Here is a 27,492-nt window from a genome sequence, read left to right on the forward strand (position 1 = left end):
TGATTTATGAAATCAAAGATTAATCAACCCCAAAACCTGAGCCCCCCCCTCCCCCCTCCACTGTGAAATCAACATAAATATTTTTTATTTAATCTCTTTAGTATCGTATTTGTAATGTAATGAATTTATGATTTATTAAAACTATGTATACAATTACTGCAAACTTCCCAAAAGACTAGGCCGTAGTGCAGCTGCTCGGGCAAAATTTGCCTCATAGGACACTGTATGGCGTATGCTCGTCTTCATTAGCTCAGTATGGAAGCAGAGAACAGTAGGACGTTAAACCCTATTTCATTTCATTTCATTGGAACACAATAAATATTCAGTAGAAAGTTAGTGGGTTGGATGACTGAATGGTTAGCACATGCACGCTGTATCATAAAGTCTGTCATTGAGTCAACTGGCGTGGTTTCGATTCCCCAGTTGTACGTGACAAGGAGTAGGGTCGCCTGTCCAACCTCGTGGGTTTTCTCCACTTTCCTCCCACTGCTAAAGACCCCTACGCGCAAGTGAATTATTGAAATAAAATTAAACCATGTGTTAGTCCCGAAATTACCTAGTTTGTGTCGAGTGGACGTTAAACCCCACTTCTCTCTCTCTCTCTCTCTCTCTAATGAAATTAATATAGTTCTTCAAGAGACTAAGTTCCAATATCACCAGGACACGATTTAATATAAAGTTGTCGTGTAATTTTATTATACACAAAGCAAAATGAAAAATTTATTTTGTAAAATTAGAAAACTTTGTCTTGTACTGGCAGAATCATGTGTAGCCTCGGGAGACAAGAAATTAAATATTACCCTTATTGCCCTAACTTTTGTGTGTGTGTGTGTGGAGGGGGTGGGGCTGGGGGGGGGGGGTATAACATAAAAAGAAATTTATTAAAATTAATTTGATATTGAAATAGAATTTTATCGTAATTATATCTGTAAATTAGAATCACTTGGTCATCCAATAGAACTTATGAGCATGTACCCGCAAATCTAAATTAGAATTACTCAGTCATCCAACAGAATTTTAGATCATGTACTCAGCTAGATAGATTGGGTGTGTTGGGGGGGGGGCGCCTGGGACGTTTGTCTCACTGTTCAATTAGATCTGTTTACGGAAGCAAATGATTGTAGTAAAGATGTTGTTGTTGATATAACGCGGTGTTGATGTAGTTTATTTGTAGTAACTGTTGTTGACTTGATTAATTCGATAAAAACATGTCACAAGGTTATCAAACATGCTGAAGTCTTATCTATTGTAACATGTAAAACAAAAACAGTTTTATCATCCAATCATTTCAGTTTAATCAAACTTTAAAGAGACAACATGGCAGAACTAATTTTCAATATTTAATTCAACAAAAATATTATTTTAAGCCTGTTTTAAATGTACTTGCACCATGTTAGGAATCCCTTGCAAGTCTCCGAATGGTTAGCACATGCGCGCTGTATCATAAGGCCTGTCATTGAGTCAACTGGCATGGTTTCAATTCCCTGGTTGTATGTGACAAGGAGTAGGTCTCCTGTCCAACCTCGTGGGTTTTCTCCGGGTCCTCCGGTTTTCTCTCACTGCTAAAGAACCCTACACGCAAGTGAATTATTGAAATAAATTGAACCATGTGTTAGTCCCGAAATGAACTAGTTTGTGTCGACAAGTTTATAATATTGTGAAACATAAATCTCTATTAGGAATATCAGTCCAGAAATTCTGTTTGGTATTTACAAAGATATTTATCGATCAAGGCTATTTGACTCGATACTAGACGGGGCTGTTGCGATCCCTTTGTGGGTCAAGAAAGGTCATCTGGATTTTCCATCGCCGTTGCCCCCCCACCCCCCTTGTCAGCGATGCAGGACAGAAGGCCTGGCAAGGTACAATGAATAGTCATTTGGATGGGACGGGAAACCAAGGTCCCGTTTAAACACTGGTGTGCATGTAAAAGAACCGTTGACAGTTGGAATACGATATAAGAGTAGGAGATAGCACCACTGTCGACACAAATCAAGTCATTTCAAGACTAACATATGGAGGGCCCAGAGAAAACCCCTTGAGAATGGAAAGGCAATCCTATTCCTTGTCACGTACAAGCGAAGAATAAACAAAACACGCCAATTGACTAAATGACAGACCATATGATCTAAAACGCACACCACTTGACCCCCCTGTAATAGAGAAAGGGGATCACGGTGGGTAAGTGGGTAAGCCGCTGGCTCGCTAGTCTGGAGGTCGGGTATTCGATCCCTGCATTGCCCGAGTAAGTTCATTCAGATTTTCCGGGGTGGTTTCCCCTTGTCAGTGGTGCAGGACGGAGGACCTGACAAGGACAGCTGTCTAGTTGTTCGGATGGGATGAAAAACCGAGGTCCTGTGTACACATTGGCATGCACGTAAAAGATCCCTTGGCAGTTGGAATTCGATATAAGAGTAGGCCGTAGCGCTGCTGCCCGGGCAAAATTTCCCCCATAGCACACTGTATGGCGTACGCCCGTCTTCATTAGCCCAATTGGTGTAGAACAGTAGGACATTAAACCCCATTTTATTTCATTTCTATATTGGACATATTGTCCCTTTAACATGTAAACTGCCATCGGTGTATTTGCAAGGAAATCTACTTCAAGTCTTATCAGTTACTTATGTATTTTTAAACTGTGACTGATGTCCGCAAGGTAATTTAAAGATTTTTCAATATGCATAAAATAAAAATTACATTCCTTTTAATTAAATAACAGTTTCATTGAGCTTTTTAAACAGAGAAATTCAATACCTCGTTTAATGTCAATTTTTATTATGAATTAATACAATGACTTTGTCATTCAATTTCATGGATGCAAAGCATTAATTGTGATATCACATAATGTCTATATCAATATCTCGTGCTTTGAGTGCCCTTGCTGTCCCACATCTGACTATTAAGGATAAAGCACACGGCCTGTTTCACGAAATTTTAACTAAAGATAAAATCCAAATTTTAGTAATTTGATTGGATAATATTAGATTGATTTTAGTGCTTAGCCAAATAAAATTGAAGTATCTAGTAAAATTTGGATTTTATCTTTAGTTAAAATTTCGTGAAACAGGCCCCTGATTTACAAAAAATTTATGTAGCTGAGCAGGGGGGGGGTTCGACCCCCCAACCCCCCCCTCTGGATCCGCCCCTGCCATATGTATTATGACGGAAGAGGATCTTGTCTTTGAACATTATACACAAAAGACAACATTGAGTGTAAAAAAGTAAAAGATATGAAATGACGTATTGACAGTTGATGACAAGATAAATTAGATTAGTCTGAAATCAATTATCGATAAAATAAAAAAAAAAAAACACTAGGAAGGTAAAAGATATGATGAAAATAAACGTGAAACTAATGAGAGATACCGATTTCTTCCGCAATGATAATTTCCATGTAATTTGATAATTCTTTGAATGCCATTTAGCTGGTCTGGAAATAACGATTTTAGATGTACCTGACAAAATGTCAGACACTAATAAAATAGTACCTGATATTTTCAACTTAGTGCCAGACATGTATTAATAATATCAATAAAAAAGAGAAATCAGTGTTGGACAAAATGACGGGTTCCAGAGATTTTGTGCCAGACAAAACATGAATCTATGGCCTGACATTGTCTGTGACAGGTGCCTTATTTTCAGGCTTGTGACTGCACACAGAGATCTATGTACTTCAGACTTCGACAATTTACTCAAAATTTTTCGCCTTATTTTAACTAAAATATAGCCCTTTATAAAACTTTTGTTGTTTTAATGTATCAAATACATCATTAAGAAACTATGTGCAAAGTTTTGTGATTCTGGATCAATGATATTTCTCATAAAAAGTGATTGAAAGTTGAGTAAATTTTTAAGTCTGAGAATGCTTTGTGAACTCATGTTCTGTTCCCATGTGGAACTAACTGTAGAGACCTTATAAGTGCAAGTTTGTGATCGCATTTAGTAGAGACTTGTAAGTGCAAGCGAATTATTAAAAATCGATTGAACCATATATTAGTCTTGAAATAACCTAGTTTGTTTCAAGTGGATGTCAAACCCCATTTCTCTCTTTGTCTGCTCAAGTATTTTTCTGGTGAAATGTCCCCTAAAAATATTTTAAATCTGGTAAATATTGAATAAAGGACAAACGTATTGATATACATCTTCCCTTAAAATATTTAATGCCTAAATAAACAAGTCCTAGACTGTGCTTTGACTCGATTCTCCGAGTAGAAATAGAGCTGATAAGGACAAAAGAACTAGTGTGTTAGGTAACTGACCCTGGTATTGTTTCTACTATATTCTGATCAGTTGTCTTCACCGAGTGAATTTATCATTTGCAAGAGTTAAAATGATGGGATTTGAAGATGATGATAGTGTCGATGTTTACGGACCAGAGGATGTATATGTCAGGTGCGTTAGTGATAGTATTGTATATTTTCTATCATCGTTGTGGTTTCGATTTTCAGCTTGTACATGACATGGAGTAGCCTCGTGGGTTTTCTCTACATGTCATGGAGTAGCCTCGTGGGTTTCCCCCCAGTTACCTCCCACTGCTAAAGACTCTTAAGCTCAAGCAAATTATTAAAACTAAATTGAACCACATGTTAGTCCCAAATCGAACCATATTTTAGTCCCAAAATGACCTAATTTGTGTCGGGTGGAGGATAGGTTTAGCTTGTGATCTGTCTTTGTCTGCCTCTCTCTCTCTCTCTCTCTCTCTCTTGTCTCTCTCTCTCTCTCTGTCATCTACTTATAAGATATGATTACATCACAGGTGTTGATTACCTTTATGGATATTTTCTATCATGAACACATTGATAAACATGGATAATAAAACATATCAGGTGATTGTCCTTTTTATGATGGAAGAGGGGTTGGATGGCCGAATGGTTAGCACACGCGCGCTGTATCATAAAGCCTGTCATTGAGTCAACTGGCGTGGTTTCGATTCCCCGGTTGTACGTGGCAAGGAGTAGGGTCGCCTGTCCAACCTCGTGGGTTTTCTCCGGGTCCTCCGGTTTCCTCCCACTGCTAAAGACCCCTACGCGCTAGCAAATTATTCAAATAAAATTAAAGCATATGTTAGCCCCAAAATGACCTAGTTTGTGTCGAGTGAATGTTAAACCCTGTTTCTCTCTCCCCTTTTTATGATCGATAATATCCTCATTAAAATGGTTGGGTGTTTGCTTTTTAACTTTAACTGTATTCCAACCAGTTTTTAATTCAAATATCAAGTGTTCCTCACTTTCTGAACTCTATTTCAAGACAAATGATTTTGATTCTAAACATCAAATTTGAAACCCTATTTAGAGCGAGACAAAGGTTTTTGAATCTGGGTTTGCTTTAATCTCATATTTTAAGGTTATACTATTTATTTTATATAAGAAGTGGTATCAGATGTTTAACGTCCTACTGTTCTACTCAAAGAGGGCTAATGAAGATGGGCATATGCCATACAGTGTGATGAGGGAAATTTTGCCCGAGCAGCGGCACTATGGCCTACTCTTATATCGAATTCCAACTGCCAAGGGATCTTTTACGTACATGCCAATGTATACATGGAACCTCGGACAGTGTGTTTTGAGGGTAATTTTGACTGTGCAGTGGCACTATGGCTTACTTTTATATCGCATTCCAGCTGCCAAGGGATCTTTTACCTGCACGCCAATGTATACACGGGTCCTTGGTTTTTCGTTCCATCCGAACGACTAGACAGTTGTCCATATCAGGCACTCCATTCTGCACCACTAACAAGGGGAAACCACGTCGGAAAATCACAATGAAATATCTCGGCCAATGCAGGGATCAAACACGTGTATCAGGTGTTGAAGAAAGTAAGAACACCAGGCCTCATGAATGAACCTATTATTACAGATTGCTAACTGGAAGGGAGGCCACGGTGGTTGGCTAACCCGAAGGTCCAGTGTTCCTCCCTCCCACCTTTGTCAGTGGTGCAGAACATAGAGTTTGACAAGGGACAGCATATAGTCATTCAGATGGGATATTAAGAAAACTGAGGTTTCGTATGTATACACTGGTTAACAGGTAAAATAACCCTTGACATTTAAAATTTGATAGAAAAATAGGCCGTAGCGATCTTATCCAGGCAAAATTTCCCTCATCGCACTCTGTATATATGGCTATCTCCATTACCCCAGTGGAGCAGAACAGTACGTAAGACATTAAATATTAACTTGAGTTAAGTACATAACTATTTCTGCATAAGGTTCATGTAACATTATTTCATAATGGGTGAAATGTATGTTAAAATGTTTATTTATAAATTCTATGATGTAATATTGACTCACATTTATAGGGGTTTTCAAATGACCTCTAAATTTAGGCTATGTCAGTTGACTTAGAACCTGCATCAATTTTGATTTTCCGACATGGATTCCCCTTGTCAGTGTTGCAGGACAGAGGGCCTGACAAGGATAGTTGTCTAGTTGTTCGAATGGGACAAAAAACTGAGGTCCTGTGTACACAATGACTTGCACATAAAAGATCCCTTGGCAGTTGGAATTTGATATAAGAGTAGGCTGTAGTGCCGCTGTCCTTGCAAAATTTCCCTCATAGCACACTGTATGGCGTATGCCCGTCTCCATTAGCCTAGTTTGGAGCAGAACAGTCGGACATTACACTCCATTTCATTTCATTTGTTTCTACATCTTATATAATACGGGGGCGGGGGGGATGACCGAATGCTATATCATAAGGCCTCTCATTGAGTCAACTGGCATGGTTTCGAATCCCTGGTTGTACGTGTCCAATCTCGTGGGTTTTCTCCGGGTCCTCCGGTTTCCTCCCACTGCTAAAGACCCCTATGCGCAAGCGAATTATGTAAATAAAATTAAACCATATGTTAGTCCCGAAATGTCCTAGTTTGTGTCGAGTGGACGTTAAACCCATCTCTCTCTCTTTCTCTCTCTCTCTCTCTCTCACTCTCTCTCTCTCCCTCTCTCTCATACATAATACATGTTTAAACAATGAAACATTGATCAACTTTATTAAATAAAAGAAACATGCAACTACAGGTTTATGAGGACAGTGTGTGTAGTGTGTAATGTCTTTGTTATGCTACAGGTTTATGAGGACAGTGTGTGTAGTGTGTGATGTCTTTGTTATGCTACAGGTTTATGAGGAGAGTGTGTGTAGTGTGTGATGTCTTTGTTATGCTACAGGTTTATGAGGACAGTGTGTGTAGTGTGTAATGTCTTTGTTATGCTACAGGTTTATGAGGACAGTGTGTGTAGTGTGTAATGTCTTTGTTATGCTACAGGTTTATGAGGAGAGTGTGTGTAGTGTGTGATGTCTTTGTTATGCTACAGGTTTATGAGGACAGTGTGTGTAGTGTGTGATGTCTTTGTTATGTAAACTGTTATAAATTTTAAATACGATACCATATAGTTTATAGGTAAGATTTTAAATGTAGATATAAAACTTACAACAATATCTTACCTTACCCTATATTACACTATAACCTTCACTCATATATACATAACATAAATATAAAAATAAAATAAAAACGGGTTTAACGTCGTACTATTCTTTACCAACATGGCTAATGAAAATGGTGTGATATGAAGAATGGGCGTCCTCGCTAGCAATAAAGGAACATAATTTATCGGCGAGGCGGTCCCACGTGACCTCATTGTTTACCTTATAGCACAGTTTTCCTGTACATTCATTACGAACTCGTGTGTTGACAAACGTTAGTTTTTGTCGTTAATATGGAATTTAATACCGATACGGTTCTCTTACCATCGATAAGGTCGCGTGGAACCGGGTTTTTACTAGAGACACCTGGTGGGAATTCATTCAGCGAGGACTCCCTTTGCGTATATTTCAACAAATTCCAATTACTAAGTTTTTTTTATGTACAGTGTGTGTTGTTGGTTTTTGAGAGATATTTGGTCTGTACAGCACCGTTTCTGCCTACTTTTCAAATTCTAACTGTTAAGGGTTCTTTTACCTGCATGCCAATGCTGGACCCGTTTTCCTGCACAGAGAGGTTTTGCGGCCAAATGGTTGCCTGTCTAACTCTGTGGGTTTTCTCCGGGTTCTCCGGTTTCCCTACACTGCTAAAAAACCCTACGTGCAAGCGAATTATTGAAATAAAATTGAACCACGTGTTAGTCACAAGATGACCTTATTTGTGCCGAATGGATGTTAAACCCTATTTCTCTCTCTGTCTCTCTCTCTTTTTTTCCTGCACTACTGACAAAGGGAAAACATGCTGAAAACTTGTGAGGAACTTTCCAAGCCAACACTGCTTTCTCTTAGCTGTATACACCTGCAATATACAGAATGTTATAGACATATCTCCCACTGTTACATTTGTAATATTCGCAAAATATTTAATGTCAACCTCTCAGAGATATAGAAAACAACGGTTAAAGAACCGTGGATTCACTAATTTACAACTACCGAGCAAAGAGTGTGCGTACAAATTTGAGGCCGTGTTAAAAAGTATTCTACTTTTCTGGTACGGTTGCATTAGGCCTACTTACAAAGATCCACATGACCTGTTTTATTTGCCAATACAATTTTAATTTTATTAGGCAGGAGAGAGATATGCTATGTGAAAATTATCATGAAACAAGTTTATATTTTATTTGTACAAATATCCTGCACGGACAAAAAGGAATAGAATCTGTATACATTGGTGGTAAGTGCAGGAGAACTTCACCACACATAAACAAAGTTATTGACTGACCTCTCAATGTTATATTTTGTGTTCTCCATTCGAATAACAACTCAAAAATACAACACCTGCATCTTGTCAGTGTGAAAATGTCATTTATTAAATAACTTACTAAATGACGTCAAAAATATAGATAAAAATCATGATTATACATGATAGATAAAAAATTCTTCAATGACATCAAAATAACTAGAATATCAACTAATTGTTTCGTTAAATATTCCACCGAAACAGAGACGTAAGTTGAGATGTAATCACAGTCTAGGACGTCTGGCCCAACAAATATAAAATAATCCACCCAAACAGAGACCAATCTGGGACATCTGACCCAACAAACAGAGGCCGGTCTGGGACATCTGGCCCAACAAACAGAGACCAGTCTGGGATATCTGGGACAAAACAAACAGAGACCCGCCTGGGACATCTGGCCCAACAAACAGAGATCAGTCTGAGACATCTGGTCCAACTAACAGAGATCAGTCTGGGATATCTGGCCCAACAAAAAACACATCATTCACATCAAAAATGATGGCCTTCATGATCTGTATAAAGGTCTAATCTTTGTTTGAATTCATCGTGATAAACGTAGAGTATTTATTGGTATAATATAAAGTATGTGTTGAACTTGTAAACTATACATGCTTCGTTTCACTTGATTAATAATTGTATTATAATACCAGTACATACAGTCTCTACATGTAGGCATGTTGGTTTAAAGGACAATCTCCTTGAAGAAAGAAAGGACAATCTCCTTGAAGAAAGAGAGTCCTATTGGCTCCATGAGTAATGCGCTAACATATTAATAGAAAGAAAGACAAATGGAGTTTATTTTGGGACTAACATATGGTTTAATTTTATTTCAGTAAGTCGCGAGGGCATATGGGTCTTTAGCAGTGAGAGGAAACCGGTGGACCCGGAGAAAAACCACAAGGTTGGACAGGCGACCCTACTCCTTGTCACGTACAACCGGGTAATCGAAACCGCGCCAGTTGATTCAATGACAGACCTTACGATACAACGCGCACATGCTAACCATTCGGCCATCCAACCCCGCTATGTTATATTAATACATGCAGTCTCTAGGCATGTCATGCTCAGCAGGGCTCAGCTTAGTTTCCTTAATATCATCTCAAATTTTGACATCATCAATCATTTATTTTCCACATCTCTGAACTTCATTAATATTTGCCCTTTTAGGCAAATCAAGGCTGGCACCTCGGATCTGCTTTCCTGAGTTGATATTTGTTGTTTATTGCTTGCAATGTCTGTGTAGTTTGCATTCCCTGCTTGTACGTGACAAGTACTTGGGTCGCCTGTCCAACCTTGGTGGATTTTCTCCGGGTCCACCGGTTTCCACCCATTGCTAAAGACCCCCACGCGCAAGCGAATTATGAAAATAAAATTAAACCATATGTTAGTCCCAAAATGACCTAGTTTGTGTTGAGTGGATGTTAAACCCTGTTTTTGTCTCTCTCTCTCTCTCTCTCTCTCTCTCTCTCTCTCTCTCTCTCTCTGTAGTTTATATTGTAGGTTTTGATTGTGTGTAGTGTGGCCCTCCTGCATTGCCCCCTCTCTCTCCCTCTCTCTCTCTCTCCCTCTCTCTTTCTCTCTGTAGTTTATCTTGTAGGTTTTGATTGTGTGTAGTGTGGCCCTCCTGCATTGCCCCCCTGCATTGCCCCCCCTCTCTCTCTCTCTCTCTCTCTCTCTCTCTCTCTCTCCCTCTCTCTTTCTCTCTGTAGTTTATCTTGTAGGTTTTGATTGTGTGTAGTGTGGCCCTCCTGCATTGCCCCCCTGCATTGCCCTCCCTCTCTCTCTCTCTCTCTCTCTCTCTCTCACCCCCCCCCCCTCTGACTATTAGTTAAACATATTGAATGAATATAATAGAATGAAAACTATTGACTTATCTTTAGAATAAATTTATATTTAATACATACATCTCACATCTTCAATCATACTAAAAAAAATAAATAAAAAATACAAATTCTGGGCCTCAGAAGTTCATAAATATTCATATATTAGATATAAATATTCATATATTAGATATATTTATTCATGTCTTAGATATAAATATTCATATATTAGATATACTAGACATCTGGGTAGACAAAAAATATTTCGTGATATAGAATCAATATTGACATCAGTATTTAGTTTTACTTAAAAAAAAAAGAAGATAAAGTACTACTTATTTATTTGCATAAAATGTCATCTATAAAGAAATTCACATGAAGATGAATTGAATGTTGAATTCAATGTTGACGCAGTTTGCTCATAAAAATGACAAAGAAATTCTCAACAAGATGATTTCATGTTGACGGATTTTGCTCATAAAAAAAATAACGACAAAGAAAGTGCTTTTTATTCATCTAGAGTAAAATTGATAAAAAATATGCATGAAATTTTTTAATATTAACGATATATACATTCATATTGATGTATTCAACATCTGACTACAAATTGTTTGTGAATTGTCTTATAAAATTGACACCTTGTAAATTTTCCATAAATGATATATACATTCATATTGATGTTAATTTGATTTAAGTATTCAACACCTAGTTAATCTGACCACATTTTTTCTTGAAGAAACAAATTTTACATGAATCAATATTAATATGTACATTCAAATTGACGGTAAATTACCTTATGAAATTGACACCTTGTAAATTTTCCATTACTTGTGGAAAATTTTGAAAAGCATGAATGGACCATGAAAAAAGACAAATCTTGTATGATTATGAAATATTTGGAGTATGTACAATCTATTATTAGATAGGGGATGAAATTTGACAAGGATTTGATTTGCATTGTCAATTGTCATTTCCTTCCGTTTTTGGTGTATTTTAGGTCAATTTGAAATATAGGATGAGTTATGTGTATAAGTGATGAGACAACCTGTATATGATTAAACTTTCTGATGGGACAAACTCTATATAATTAAACTGTGTGATGGGACATCTTCTATATACTTTTAAACTTTTGTTTTTATGAATTAAAAGCTTGATGCAGTGTTTAAGCAATAGGAATTGGAATTCCTTGCAAATTGTAATATTGTGATAGTTGAATCACTAATAGAAATGTCAAGCCAAAACTGGTTCAATTCCATTATGATAAATTGAAATTTTAAATTTGTTTCGTTGCTGAGAAATCTGATGGGCCTAGTTTAAATATGATTGAATCCAAACCAGTAAATTATGTAGCGTGATATTTTAATTTTGTGTACCGTACTTAAATACACAGGTCTTTCTATAGGCCTAAAATGTTATCTAAATTATTAATTAGACATTAATTAACTTTTCCAGATTATAATCAACTCTTGATGGCATAGCTAGCCTGCGATATTTACTGGATTAGGATCCAATTTGCTGCTGAAATGTTATTCATGATTTAATCATGAAATGGATAATCAAGACTATTTTTTTTAGGGTACCGACTTTAGTAATGATGATCAAGGCTAGGTCGAAAATTCAATCGCTAAATTCTGGGTTCAGAGTGGATCAATTTGACTGAAATTTTCAGCAAATTACCTTTTTAACTATTATAGTGAGAACTGCCATCTCTTTATCTAATCTCCCATAATATATGTTTAATTAAATGTTAAATTATCAATCTGAATGCATATTTAGCCTAGATTATGACATGAGGAATTTTATAATTTACCAAAAATGCAACTGCCACATTTTAATGGTGGAAATGTGTAAGTGGTGTTTCAATTGTTGTTTCTATAGATACAGTGAAAATCCGCTGGAATTATTAATTATAGTTCTGTTTTTCGCTACCTGTATCAACAGTGAAACACCACATTGATAAATGAGATTTATGAAGGTTCACCTGGGCTTTCCCCCCCCCCCCCCGTCTTCATTATCCCAGTCGGAGCAGAACAGTAGGACATTAAACTCCATTTTATTTCACCTGACTTTGTGATTGTTGAAGATATCGTTAGTCTGTTTTTTATCTGATGGCGTTACCTGTAGTATATAATACCTGGTAATTTGTTAATACACTACTCATCTATTTCTGTGAACAATGTTGTCTCCGCATCAGTAAATTACGATACAAAAAATTGTTTTCGGTTTGTAAATGGCAAAAAAAAAAAATCAAATTTCATGGTCATTAAAGGGGCTGTCCCTATTTTTACGGGACACGAACATGTGTGATCTGATAACAGATAAACACTTCCCGTTATAACTTAGTCAAGAATATTAACATGGGTTATCCAGTCAATTTATATTTCTTCAAAAAGATATCACAGTGTATACATGAACTAGGACAGAATCTTTTACTTAGAATTAACCAGTTAAATTCACTAAAATATCTGGGATTGTTCCTTTAAAGTATCTGATTGTCATTCAAGAATCTTTTATCCCTTATAAGGTGTAGACTACAATATGATGAAAGTTGAATCTCTTAAAGGAATAACAGTCCAAATATGGTTCAATTCTGTTCAATAATTACAAAGATATGATGAATTAAAAAATTGTCAATATTTATAATCCACTGATCACCATATACAGAAATAAATGAAATGAAATGGGGTTTAACGTCCTACTGTTCTGCTCTGACTGGGCTAATGAAGAAGGGCATACGTCATACAGTGTGCTATGAGGGAAATTTTGCCCAGACAGCGGTTCTACAGCCTAATATCGAACTGTCAAGGGATCTTTTACATGCACTCCAATGTGTACACAGGACTTCAATTTTTCATCCCATCCGAACGACTAGACAGCTGTCCTTGCCAGGCCCTCCGTCCTGCATCACTGCCAAGGGGAAACATGGGGTTTAACATCCTACTGTTCTGTTCCTAACCTGGGCTAATGAAGATGGGCATACGCCATACAGTGTGCTATGAGGGGAAATTTTGCCCGGGCAGCGGCACTACAGCCTACTCTTATATCAAATTCCAACTGCCAAGGGATCTTTTACGTGCATGCCAATGTGTACACGGGACCTCGATTTTTCGTCCCATCCGAACGACTAGACAGCTGTCCTTGTCAGGACCTCCGTCCTGCATCCCTGACAAGGGGAAACCACGCCAGAAAATCCAGGCTAGCAAGCCATCGTCCTACGCACTGATCCACCATGGCACAAGTCATGAATCTGTATAAAATGTATCGACGGGCCGATTTTAAAACCAAATGAATCCAAGCCAGGATATTATATTAAAAAAACAGTTTGAATAGCCAGCATTTTAGAATGTTTCAATTCACAAAAACATTTCTATATTTTCAAACAAATTTATATGACAAAAAGAGACTTTGAATTTCAAAACTACCAGAAGGCATTTCAAACAAAACACAGATTTTACTTTTTCTATATTTCTTTGATGTTGTAAGAATTTTATTTGATAAAAAATGTATTAAATTTAATCAATAGAAAGTGAAATATATAAAAGAATTTGAAGAAATCTGTAAAAAAAAACCTCTCTCATAAAATAGTTGACGCCTTTCTATCTCTGCATTTTCTATAGAAAAAAGTTTAAAAAATTCCCATAAATTAAAAGTTATTTGAAATGAATTTATAGTTGAACAAGATTTCGCAATCAATCAATGGACTTATTTATCATAGCAATGATGTTTTGAAATGTGGAATTTTATTTTCTTCTTATTATGTCACACTGATAGGAAAGTTACAATCGTTCAGTTTGTCATATGGGACGGAAAACCAAGGTCCTTTGTATGCATTGAAGTGCACGTAAAAGTGCACTTTATTGTTAAAATTCAATTGGAGTTGAGGTAAAATTCCCCTCATGGTACACTATATAGGGTACGATCGTCCTCATCGACACAGTCCGTACAGAACAGCAGAACATTAAGTCCTGTCTTCATTTCATTCATTCTTCACGCCATTTATCAAAGATTGGATATTTGAATCCCTGAAAATAAATGAAAATAATCAGATGCACTGTTGCAAGATGACGAACAGTCGGGAAAACATATTGTAAATCCACTAATTCTAAAACTAGAAGGAGGGGGAGTCTGTGTGCCCCAATAAAGATAAAGAAAATTTTATTACGTGACCCCCCCCCTTCAAATGCTTGGATCTACATAATTCCCCCTCCACCAATTCATAGGTATCAGTTTTATGGCCCATTTGTGTGAATCGCAATGACCATCTTTTATAAATGTGTTTGAGTGTAGGGAGTAGCCCCCCCCCCACATTTGATACACAGCTATGTAAAAGACATAAACAACCTCTATACATAAACATTTTTCTATGGGTCACTGGTTCAAGAAACCACATAGCCAATAAATATCATGTTGACATCTGGTCAAAAGGGTCAAAAAAGGGGTCAAATCAATTGCTTAAAAAAGATCCGGAGAAAAAGTATAAGGTGATCCACGGGCATCTTATTTCAAAAGAGTAAATCTGGTGCAAATAGCCATGAACCCCTCTCAACAAGGTATGTAGGTCCTCATTTTGTCTGAAACAAATATCACTGTTAATGATGATCCTTCTCATCACCCTATTATTAGTATAGGAGATCCTTCAATTGAAGTGGTGGTCCTTAATAACTATTGTACCCACACAACATGGGGTCAGAGGTCATGCCATACTACAAAGGACTATAGACTTAAGGATTTAAATAGGTCATTACTATATGTCAACACCTCCATTGCTCCATTGACGGATAAATTACTGTTCGAGGTGTAGAGGAATAATAAGAAGGGGGGAGGGAGGAGAGTGAGGCACACAGAGAGATGGTAGGGAGAGAGAGAGAGAGAGAGAGAGAGAGAGAGAGAGGGGGGAGGGAGAGAGAGAGAGGGGAGAGGGAGAAAGAGGGCGAGAGAGACAAGGTGAGAGAGAGAAAGAGGGCGAGAGAGACAAGGTGAGAGAGAGAGAGAGACAAGGTGAGAGAGAGAGAGAGAGAGAGAGAGAGAGAGGGTGGGAGAGAGAGAGAGAGAGAGAGAGAGAGAGAGAGAGAGAGAGAGAGAGAGAGAGAGAGAGAGAGAGAGAGAGGGTGGGCGAGAGAGAGAGAGAGAGAGAGAGAGGGAGAGAGAGAGAGAGAGAGAGAGAGAGAGGGGGGGGGAGGGAGAGAGAGAGAGGGGAGAGGGAGAGAGAGAGTGAGAAGCAGAGAGAGAGGGTAGAGAGAGGGAGAAAGAGAGAGAGAGAGTGGAAGAGAGAGTTTTTAATCCAGTCCAAACAACTAGACGACTGTCCTTGACAGGCCCTCCTCCTGCATCACTGACAAGGGGGAAACCACACTTGAAAATCCCGATGAACTTTCACGACCAATGCAAGGATCAAACACACAACCTCCAGGCTATGAGCCAGCGTCTTACCCACATAGCCACCATGGCTCCCAAGTCCTCTTACAAGTGCATTACATGTGCATATGTAAGAGGTAAATCATCCTGTTAAATTGCAAGGCATTATTCAGGCTTCATATGTTATATAAATTATACCCCTCTAGACCATCCGATGGTCATGATTTATAACGGATTGAAACATTTAATAATTTAATTTAAAAATGGATAATAGTAACAATGGTAGCATTGGAAATCGGGATTACACTATTTGTATGAAAACTTCAAACTGTCATAACTAAGCTCAGAATAGATGAATTACTGGTGGACATATTTTGTGTGTGGCCTGTATATAGGCTTAAATACCATCATATATACTGTCTCTGTCAGAAGATTTTTGAGTGTTTTTTTTATCCTGTACCCAGTAACACTAGTTTTACTTTAGGAGTTATTGCCCTTGGTCATTTGTGGCCTGTACTCGATTTATTGAGAGAGAGAGAGAGAAATGAGGTTAAACAGTTCACTCGACACATGGTTTAATTTTATTTCAATAATCCACTTGGGCATAGGGGTCTTTATCTGTGGGAGGAAACCGGAGGACCCGGAGAAAACCCATGAGATTGAACAGGTGTACCCTACTCCTTGTCACGTACAACCAGGGATTCGAAACCACACCAGTTAACTCTATTTATATAAGCTTTAGTGGTATACTGTTTCTGTCAAAAAAAAAAAAGTTTTTTGCTTTTAACCTGTACCGAGTACCACTACAGTAACCTTGACCGTTAACAGATGAAAAATAAACACACCAGCACGTGTTGACACTGCATTGACACAAATAAAACTTACATGTGAATTTTATTGCATCTCATGGTTTTAATATCATATTATATCCTTCTGATGTGGAAATGAAATTTATTGGAGACATTTAAACGTTCATGAGCAGAAAGATAATAAAATTAAATATAGCTGCAATTTGTTGTTGTCTTATCCTTTAACTGATAAATTTCAAAAGATATACAAAGAGAAACGTCTATTGTATAAAACATCTACTGGACAAAACTAAACATCTACTGTACAAAACACCTAATCAACACACAAAATATCTACTGCACAAAACAAAACAGGTACAAACAAAACATCTTTTGTACAAAACAAAACATCTGTTGTACAAAACAAAACATCTACTGTACAAAAGAAAACATGTACAAAACAAAACAACTGTACAAAACAAAACAACTGTTGTCACTGTTGTACAAAACAAAACAACTGTTGTCACTGTTGTACAAAACAAAACAACTGTTGTCACTGTTGTACAAAACAAAGCAACTATATAGTACATTTACATCTACTGTATAAAACAAAACATCTTATTGTATAAAACATCCACTGTATAAAATAGAAACATCTACAATACAAAGCGAGACATATACTCTACAAACAAAACATCTACAATACAAACAAAACATCTTCTGTACAAAACAGAAACAGCAACCATACAAAGAAAACATCTGCAGTGCACAACAGAACATCTACAATACAAAACAGAAACATCTACATTATTATAATTATTTAAAGCCAAAACATCCCAAAGTATTAACGGCAAAAAAATCCCAGAAGTCATTGGGTTACCCTTTAGTAAAAGTGTATTTGGCTATTGATTTGTTATTTTTTGCCAAAGCCCAAAGTTTTAAGACTAAAATATGAGTTTATTGTTCTGGGGCCTGTTTCACGAAAATTTAACTAAGATAAAATCCAAATTTTAATAATTTGAATGGATAATATTAGATTGATTTTAGTGCTTAGCCAATCAAAATTGAAGTATCTACTAAAATTGGGATTTTATCTTTAGCCAAGTTTGGAGCAGAACAGTAGGACGTTAAACCCCATTTCATTTCATTTTCATTTCGTTTGTTGTTTTTGGTGCTGGAGATATGGAATTAATATACAATGGACACACATACTGTCTCTCCCACTTTCTGGGTCAATCATTACACTAGGAAATCTAACTTCGATAAATTCGATAAGTTTTCCTAAATTGAAGCAGCTTCCACTTATAGAAATAAATGTTGTATTTTTTCAGGTCCGCCCCAGTTAAACATTTTACATATGAGCTGTCGATGAGAGGTCGATTACGAAGATTACTGGTGAAGAATCCTACAACAAGTAAGTATCGAGGGATAGGGTGGCTGAATAGTTTGACATGGGTGGTGGGGGTTTCGAATGGTTTGACATGGGGAATGGGGAGGGGGTGTCGAATGGTGTGACATGGGGATGGGGAGGGGGTGTCGAATGGTGTGACATGGGGATGGGATGGTGAGCCAAATGGTTTGACTTGGGGTGGAGAGTCACCAAGAGAATTTTGATGTTCTAGAGTAAAACAGAAATTTTCTCGGCTTAAAGTGAAGCAATTTGACTGAAATTTTCAGCATATTCCATTTACATTATTTAGTTTTTTACTATTATTGTTAGAACTGCTTGTACTGAACTATAATACACCCAATTTATCTTCTGCAACACGAATACTGGCTGGTAGAAAACAATAATAGATATTTATGGGCCCCCTGGGGTTTCATGGGCCCTTGAAGAGATGTACTGGGTGCACCCCTCTCTGTTTGCCTGTGTATTAACTTATAAATTCATAGAAACTGCTGATCCCTGGGTAAAATGACTATAGCAGCATTTTGCGATAAAAAACATAAAAAGAATACATTTTAATTGGTGCGCCATTACAAGACTCACACTTGCTCAGATCACTTGTTTTTTAACTCACAAATTGCTACTAGAAAATGCTACTAGAACAAAGAAAATGGCCCGAGGACTTCGTCCCTGAAAGACCATTCTAGAAGGAACTAGATGCTGCCCCCATAGTTCCTTCTCCAGACATTTTCTTTTTACGAGCGAGAGACGGAAATGGGGTTTTATGTTTATTTGATTCAAATTTCTCATTTTGGGACTAACAAATGCTTCAATTTTATTTCAATAATTTGCTTGCGGGTAGCAGTGGGAGGAAACCACTTCCTGAATTCCACCATCTTCAATAGAAGGTTTGATCTCGCTTTAACTATGTACATCTTATCAAGGTGTTATAAAACTCGCAGTCGTTGCTTCAGGAACATGGAATTCCACATGCTTTGGCAGTGGCATACACATTTTGATAAAAGGGAGGTAATCGTGTTTCCTCACATCCTCATCAGCTACTGCTGAACACTATCTAGTTTAATATAATTTTATCTTAGATATGCTATATCACATTTTCTGGTTGCCCTATTACTAGATACGTGGTAGATACCTGAAATATTCTATCTCATCTAGTAAGTTTCAGATTATAGTATGTTTAGATACTGCACAACAACGATATATCATGGGGTTTAACTTCGACTCGACACAAACTATGTTATTTCGGGACTAACACGAGGTTGGACAGGCGACCCTACTCTTTGCCACGTACAACCGGGGATTCGAAACCACGCCAGTCGACTCAATGACAGACTTTATGATACAGCGCGCGCACGCTAACCATTCAGACATCCCCCCCCCCGAATGGTTAGCATGTGCACACTGTATCATAAGGTCTGTCACATTTTTTCAATTCCCTGGTTGTATGTGACAAGGAGTAGTGGTGCCTGTCCAACCTCATGGGTTTTCTCCGGGTCCTCTGGATTCACCCCACTGCTAAAGACCCCTACGTGCAAGCGAATTATTGAAATAAAATTAAACCATATGTTAGTCCCGAAATGACCTAGTTTGTGTCGAGTGGACGTTAAACCCCATTTCTCTCTCTCTCTCGCTAACCATTCGGTCACCCCCCCCCCCCCAGCCCCAGATATATGGTAGATTTATACCTGAAATATTCAGATCATAGGATGTTTTAATAGTACACAACAACAACGATATATCACGGGTGATTAAATCCAGTTTTAGTAGTAATTTATTGTTATAACTGGTCACTAGTGACAGTTTCCTTACTAAATATGTCAATCACAAGTCTTCACGTAGTCATCTGATTCACTGTCGACGTCAGTAGATTGTCACAATTCAAATTAATTTTAATTTATGACGTTAAAAACACTAGTTGATCGATGTTTTAGTAATTTTGACTGTTTTAGTATATTCATATCACTATAAACTTAAAGATACATTATGAGAGATAAGATAAAGAGCTGGCACTATTATAGTTAAAAAGTAGATAATGCCAATTGAATTTGCTGAAAATTTCAGTCAAATTGATCAACTATGAACCTAGATTTTAGTGATTGCATTTTCTGCCTCGATCATCATTACTAAAGTCAGTACGATAAAAAATATAGTCTTGATTATTCATTTATTAATTTAATTATGAATGGAAGTCGAACAGGAAATCGAAACCTATTTCAATTAACATATTTCAATTAACATCACAGGCTAGCGATACCAGGGTTGATTATGGTCTTGATAAGTTAATGAATGTCTAATTAATAATTTAGATACGATTTCAGGCCTAAAGAAAGACCTGCAATAGGCAGATTTAGCTCTTGCATAATGTATGTTTAATGGATTGTTTAAAATTAAAGTTCCGTTAAAAAGTCAGGTTTCTGAAGCAGATGTAATTTTTTGTATATCTAGAGAGGCCTAGATTTTTTGTCATAATTTTGAACAGAAATTACAGCAGTGTTAAGTAGGATTAGATGTAATCAAACGAAACACTGCGAAGGGTATGACTGACTAAAGATGCCTAGATCCTTCTGTGTTGTGGTGTCTTGAGTTTAGACACACTTCCTACAGACGTCTCTCTCTCTCTCTCCTCTCTCTCTCTCTCTCCCCTCTCTCTCTCTCTCCCCCCCTCTCTCTCTCTCTCTCTCTCTCCCCCCCCCACCCTAAAGAAATTTACAATTGAATGGTGATAACCACCATGACCATATTGCCTATCTTATAAAATACCGACATGTTCCTGTGGAGAACCAACTAGTTCGTTTGTCATCAACCGTTAAAAAGAAATAATTCTGTCATATTAGTGGTTTTATTGGTCTAAGGATCTACTCTCGAATTTCACAATAACTCCTCGAGTCGACAGTTAATATTTTTATTGACGCTATAACAAAACATCTTAGAATTCTGTAATACTGTGTAAGTACCCAGAATAAAAGTCGTTGAAATAGTTCTAACATTATTGACCCAAAATAAAAACACTTTCATTCATTTCCTCCACCCTTATTACTCTACTTGAAATAAAAAAAAACTGTTATTTAAGATCTTTATTACCACGATTAAAAGTCATTGAAACATTGTAAATAAAAGTTTTTTGATCGTAAGTATGGAAATGAGTGCGGAAGATCTGAATGAAAGTGTTTTGATTTGGGGGTCAATGATGGTGGAACTGTCAACAAGTTGGTGATGATTTAAACTGCGGTAACCTTAAAACATTCATAAACTAACCGAATCACCAGGGCTAATATTTTCTTAATTTTTTTAAATGAAATATATCAACATGAAAACCTACATTTGGTCAGAGGTTGTTCAACCGAATGTTTTTTTATAATTAAAGCCCTAGTTACACAAGCCAGTATTTATATTTATTTTTTGGTCATAATTAAAGTAAGATTGGAATTATTCGTAAAAAATCAATTTTCTCGTAGTCACACTAATATGTACTCAGATTGATGATCCTATATTTAATTAAGAAATTAAATTAAAATACCAGTACTACATAATCTACTGGGGGGGTGGGGGGGGGTGGATGGCCGAATAGTCAGTGCGTGCACGTTGTATCATAAGGTCTGTCATTGAGTAAACTGGCATCGTTTCGATTCCCCTGTTGTATGTGACAAGGAGTAGGATCGCCTGTCCAACCTCGTGGGTTTTCTCCGGTTTCCTCCCACTGCTAAAGACCCCTATGCGCAAGCGAATTATTGAAATAAAGTTAAACCATATGTTAGTCCCGAAATGACCTAGTTTGTGTCGAGTGGACGTTAAACCCCATTTCTCTCTCTCCTCTCTCTCTCTCTCTCTTTCATTCTGTACCCCTCTCCCTCATTTATTGTGTACCACCACCCTCTCATTCATTATTTACACCCCCCTATCATGCATTCTGTACCCCTTTCTTATTCATTCTGTACCCCTCCCCCCCCTCCAATTCATCGTTCCCTCTCTCTTTCATTAGTTTAAATATATATTATATTTTCATGATTATGTATTACTATAGTACAGTGTATTTAAAGATTTCCATGTAGTTATAAAATAAAAACAGAACTCAATGACCATTGAATACCGCTCGGGTTATTCAATGGTTCACTCGAGTGTATCCCTGCCGCATTCCACTCGCTATCGCTCAGGGATACTTGCGCAGGGATACACTCTCTTGAACCACTGAATAACCCGAGCGGTATTCAATGGTCATTGAGTTCTATCTATATATTATCAAGATTATGTATTACTATATACTATTCAAAAAAAGTAGGGGATATTTGATTTTGGGGGCATAATACTAAAATATGCAAATGACTACGAACAAAGTCACTATAGAACCTAACAGAAGAAACATTTCCAGTTACATGTGACACCCAAACGCACCAATAGCTACCGCATGGAATGCAGGTGATGCTTGGGATCATCATGGGGGTCCAACCCAAGATTTGCACGACTCTGACTTTGAATGTTACAGTCATTGTGGCATTGAATTCCAGGGTGGAAACATCAGTTTAATTGTTTTAGTGACCAGAAAACAAATTTTGATATGCGTCAACTTACCCAAAATGAAAGGTTACGTGCCCTTGGCATGCTACAGATCGGCACAACACAGGCGGTTGTGGCGCGGACGATGAATGTTTCTCAGTCTGTCATAAGCAGGCTATGGTCCAGATACCGTGATACACAATCTGTACAGGACAGACCACGCTCAGGTCGACCAAGGGCGACAACTCAAGCCCAGGATCGATTTATCCGTACCTTGGCCTTGAGAAATCGTGTCATCACAGCAAATCAGATCAGCGCTCGTCTTCAAACAGACACTGGTGTGAGAGTGAGTGGCCAGACGATTCGGAATCGACTGCATAGGGGTCACCTTCGAGCCCGACGTCCTCGCGTGATCCCTTGTTTGATCATCACATTCAGGCAAGACGTCATTGGTGTAGGGATCGTCAACACTGGGATAATCGACGCTGGAGCAATGTGATGTTTTCAGATGAGTCAAGGTTCACTGTTGATTTTTTGGACAGACGTAGGAGGGTGTGGCGTCGTCGAAACGAGCGCTTCCAAGACGTTAACGTCATCAGACATGATCGATTTGGGGGTGGTTCTGTTATGGTGTGGGGAGGCATCACTGTTGCTGGAAGAACGGCTTTACATGTTGTTGCAGGGCGTGTTACAGGCCAGTACTACCGGGACAACATCTTGGCAGTCCATGTTGTGCCGTTCGCACGACGTCATGGCCGCCGTTTCATCTTCCAGGATGACAACGCAAGATGTCACAGGGCCAGGATCGTTACAGGTTACCTCCAACAACAGAACATCACCACATTGCCTTGGCCAGCACTGAGTCCCGACCTCTCCCCCATCGAGCATGTCTGGGACATGCTTGGACAGAGGTTACGTCAACGTCAACAACGTCCTGCCAGTGTCCAAGAACTTGCTGCTGCGTTGCAACAGGAATGGGACAATCTGGACCAAAATGACCTTAGACGTCTCATTAGGAGTATGCCACGTCGTATCAATGCTTGTTTGGCAAACAGAGGAGGATTTACCCGTTACTGACTTGGTTGTGATGCTGTGGTAACTTTGCTGTTTGACCCCGGGTATCATTTTACCCTTATAATGGTCAGTCTGTGCCTTACTTAGTCTAACGATCATTTGGAATAAATCGATGAATGTGAACTTCATTTCATTTTGTCATTTGTTTCTTTGTCAGTTTCATTAGGTGACTTTAATAACACTTAAAAATCAAATATCCCCTACTTTTTTTGAATAGTATATATTTGATTTTCAGGATTATGTATTACTATATTTGATTTTCAGGATTATGTATTACTATATTAAATTATCAGGATTATGTATTACTATATTAAATTTTCAGGATTATGTATTACTATATTATATTATCAAGATTATGTAGTTTTATATTTGATTATCAGGATTATGTATTACTATATTAAATTATCAAGATTATGTAGTTCTATATTTGATTATCAGGATTATTTATTACTATATTTCATATATATATATATATATATATATATTATATTTACAGGATTATGTAGTACTATATTTGATCTATGTGTAAAGACGACGGTTTGTGTTCTCTATGTAGCCAGAGTTTGTTTAGATGATCATGAATTCTATTCTTGGTAAGTTCACCTTATTGCAATATAGTTTTCATGTGAATGCAGATCCTCAATTAACAAAATACCGGTAAACTGAAGATTCTGGTGGCATGCTTATTGCACAGAGAGCAGCATATATTGATGAAATTTCAATTCCATGTACATATCTTTGTAAATACTGAAAGGAATTGAACCATTTTTTTGACTGATAATTTCCTATAGAGATTCGTCTTAAACAATATTGTAGCTTGCAAGTGATTCATATTGCACATCAGGACTTTAATTTACATACAATAAACTTAAACATACTTTATTCAAGAGCTTAAATCTACCAATTGCAGGTCTTTATTTATTTAATTAACTTATCAAGAACATAATCAACTCTTGATGCCATCGTTAGCCTGTGATATTTAGTGGATTTGAATCCGTATTGTGATGGATGATTTAATGTAAAAATGGATAATCAAGACTTTGTTTATTATCGTACCAACGTTAATAATGACGATCAAGGCTAGCCTAGAATTGAATCGCTAATATCAGAGTGAAGCAATTTGACTGAAATTCTTTTGAGCGGATTCTGTTTACATTATCTATTTTTTAACTATTATAGTGAGAACTCTCAGCTCTTTATCTTATCTGCCGTAATGCCTTTAAGTATTTTCTTAACACACAATAAATACAGTTGAATACACAGAAAGTTTACAGGTTATTGTGCATCAATGAACTGTTGACAAGACAAACAATTGTCTTTCAAATTTCTCACCAGTCATGTTATACCTGTAACCATGGTAATTAACCAATTTATTTCAGTTATGGTGAAAAGTGTTCAGCATCTTTAAATAAAACAGATTATCCTGATTCTAATGGTTTTACGTCCGTTAATGTTCGATGGTAAATATCACAACCCTTTTACCATAATATAACAGATCAGGACAAGGAATAGAGTCTAATTGATAAGATAGTTTGACGGGGGTTTGATGGCCGAATGGTTAGCACATGCGTGCTGTATCATAAGGCCTGTCATTGAGTCAACTGCCATGGTTTTGATTCCCTGTTTGTACGTGACAAGGAGTAGGGTCGCCTGTCCAACCTCGTGGATTTTCTCCGGGTCCTCCGGTTTCCTCCCACTGCTAAAGACCCCTACGCGCAAGTGAATTATTGAAATAAAATTGAACCATGTGTTAGTCCCGAAATCACCTAGTTTGTGTCGAGTGGACATTAAACCCCATTTCTCTCTCTCCCCTTTTTAAGATGGGTTGAAAAATTGGGCTTTCATTTACATGAAATCAAATGGGGTTTAAGAGTGTATCCGCGAGAAGACCATGCAAAAATCGCAAAAAGTGCTAAGATGGGGGGTCGGAAGTTTTTGATCAAACTTATGGTATGACACCCCCTAGGGGCTAGAGGTAACATGCTGAAGTGGTTACAGTCTGATGTCGCTCTAAAGGACTGTACAGGAATTGCGGTTTTCACATGTGTATTTATCACCTTTTTTAAGCACAGACTGCATTCTATGGTGGAATAGCAACCTTCTAATTTTGACCCTGTCTGATAAAGCGGGTGGTCAACTTCTATCCCAGCACTTATTTGAAAAAAAAAAATCAGTACATACTAATTTTGTGTGGACTTGTTTTAGGGTACCATATTCACATTGTCCTTATAGTGCAGAAAAAGATACACTGTGACTTTTTCTTTCATGGTTGCAAGTAGAATTTCTTTGGATGGTTTTGAAGTGCTAAGCACATAGTATCCATAGGTGTAAAAAAAATGACCGGAATGTAACATACTTAAAATATACAGCAACTCGGTGAGAGGGTGGGTCGGGGGAAGTCATGCGGTTAGTGGTTCGAATCCCACTTTTAGGTGAATTTTTCATTTTGGTTGGATTATTTTATTTAAAATAATGTCTATTTGAGAGTATTTAGCAGTATTATCTCAGACTCAAATATGTCCGTTCCCAACCCGTTGTAGGGATCCCAAATGACTCAAACCATCGACTCAAACACACCAGTCTGGGAATTAGCTCCTGGTATGACTACAGATGTAAGGAAATGACGGATAATTTTCTTGGGGACCCCCCCCCTTAGCGGCATGCCCCGTCTCTGCGGTCAATGCCTTCATTTTGCAGCGCCCCCCCTTTTCAAAATTCCTAGATCCGCCCCTGGTATTACTAAAATTGACATGTCCATTGTATTACTAAAATTGACATGTCCATTGTATTACTAAAATTGACATGTCCAATCTGTAAGTAGGCCACATGGGGAATTCAGGGTTCTGATATTGACCCTTAATTATAAATTTGATTTCTTAAAAACGATGGCAAGTTGTTTTTATTAGTGCAGAAAGTCGACCATTTGATGGAGATTTTCTCATCCCGGTGTCAACTTGGGAATTTGGAATTGCTGAATTATTAACCCTAACCCTAACTCACATTGTGTTCCGAAACGTATTACATAGATAAAGGAATTAAAACACATCAATGACATGAATGAAAAATTATATGCAGATCATTTACCTGCTTGTCGTCCGCCCTACCAGCCTGATCTCTGCCCTACCTGTCTGATTTCATCCCCTAACCAGCTAGATCTCCCCAATTGGCCCAAACTTCACCCTTATTGGCCGGGTCTCCCCAATTGGCCTGAACTCCACCCTTAGTGGCCTGATCTCCCAAACTGGCCTGAACTTTCGCTTAGTGGCCTGGTCTCCCCAATTTAACTGATCTCCAACCTTAAGGACCTGATCTCCCAATCTGGGGGGGGGGTGCTTGTTTTTGATGTGGTGCTTGTTTTTGATATGTTGGGGTGCTTGTTTTTGATATTGGGGGTGGGTGGGGGGTTGCTGTGTTGCTTCTAGTGCTTGTTTTTGATACTGGGGGTGTGTGGGGGTGCTTGTTTTTGCATGTATATATTATGTTGTTGTATTGGTGTGTTTTTTGATTGTAGGCATGTGTTGTTGTGGGTACATCGACCGCTAGTATTATGGGTTGTACAAGTTTTATTAGCTGTTATAACTCTTGTTAAAGCATCGTTACAGATCTACGTACATACAAAGGTATGTATTTCATCTTCCGAACCACTGTAACCATGGTTCAGATCAAGCAATTTGAATAGTGATGGACAGTTTTAGAAATCTTAGATCATACTGATTGATATAGCATTTGAATAATGTCAAATAGTAAAATCAGCATTTTGATGGGATCACTACTTGTTTACTATGCATGTTGTTATTATTAACCAATCAGAGGGAGGGCTGAGGGGTGTAACCTGTATGC

General features: G+C 37.7%; 1 protein-coding gene across 2 annotated transcripts in view; it reads left to right on the forward strand.

Annotated features, from left to right (window-relative positions):
* LOC126822665 (potassium channel subfamily T member 1) overlaps window positions 1-27,492 on the forward strand; it is a 77,383-nt gene that overhangs the window by 17,743 nt on the left and 32,148 nt on the right. For both annotated transcript variants that reach the window (XM_050551657.2, XM_056101106.1), the window contains exons 2-5: window positions 18,011-18,093; window positions 24,149-24,245; window positions 25,032-25,112; window positions 27,164-27,272. In XM_050551657.2, the coding sequence (XP_050407614.1) occupies window positions 18,011-18,093; window positions 24,149-24,245; window positions 25,032-25,112; window positions 27,164-27,272 (370 nt within the window). The remainder of the gene's footprint in view (window positions 1-18,010; window positions 18,094-24,148; window positions 24,246-25,031; window positions 25,113-27,163; window positions 27,273-27,492) is intronic.

Source organism: Patella vulgata, chromosome 5, assembly GCF_932274485.2.
Source record: "Patella vulgata chromosome 5, xgPatVulg1.2, whole genome shotgun sequence".
Taxonomy (NCBI): Eukaryota; Metazoa; Mollusca; class Gastropoda; family Patellidae; genus Patella; species Patella vulgata.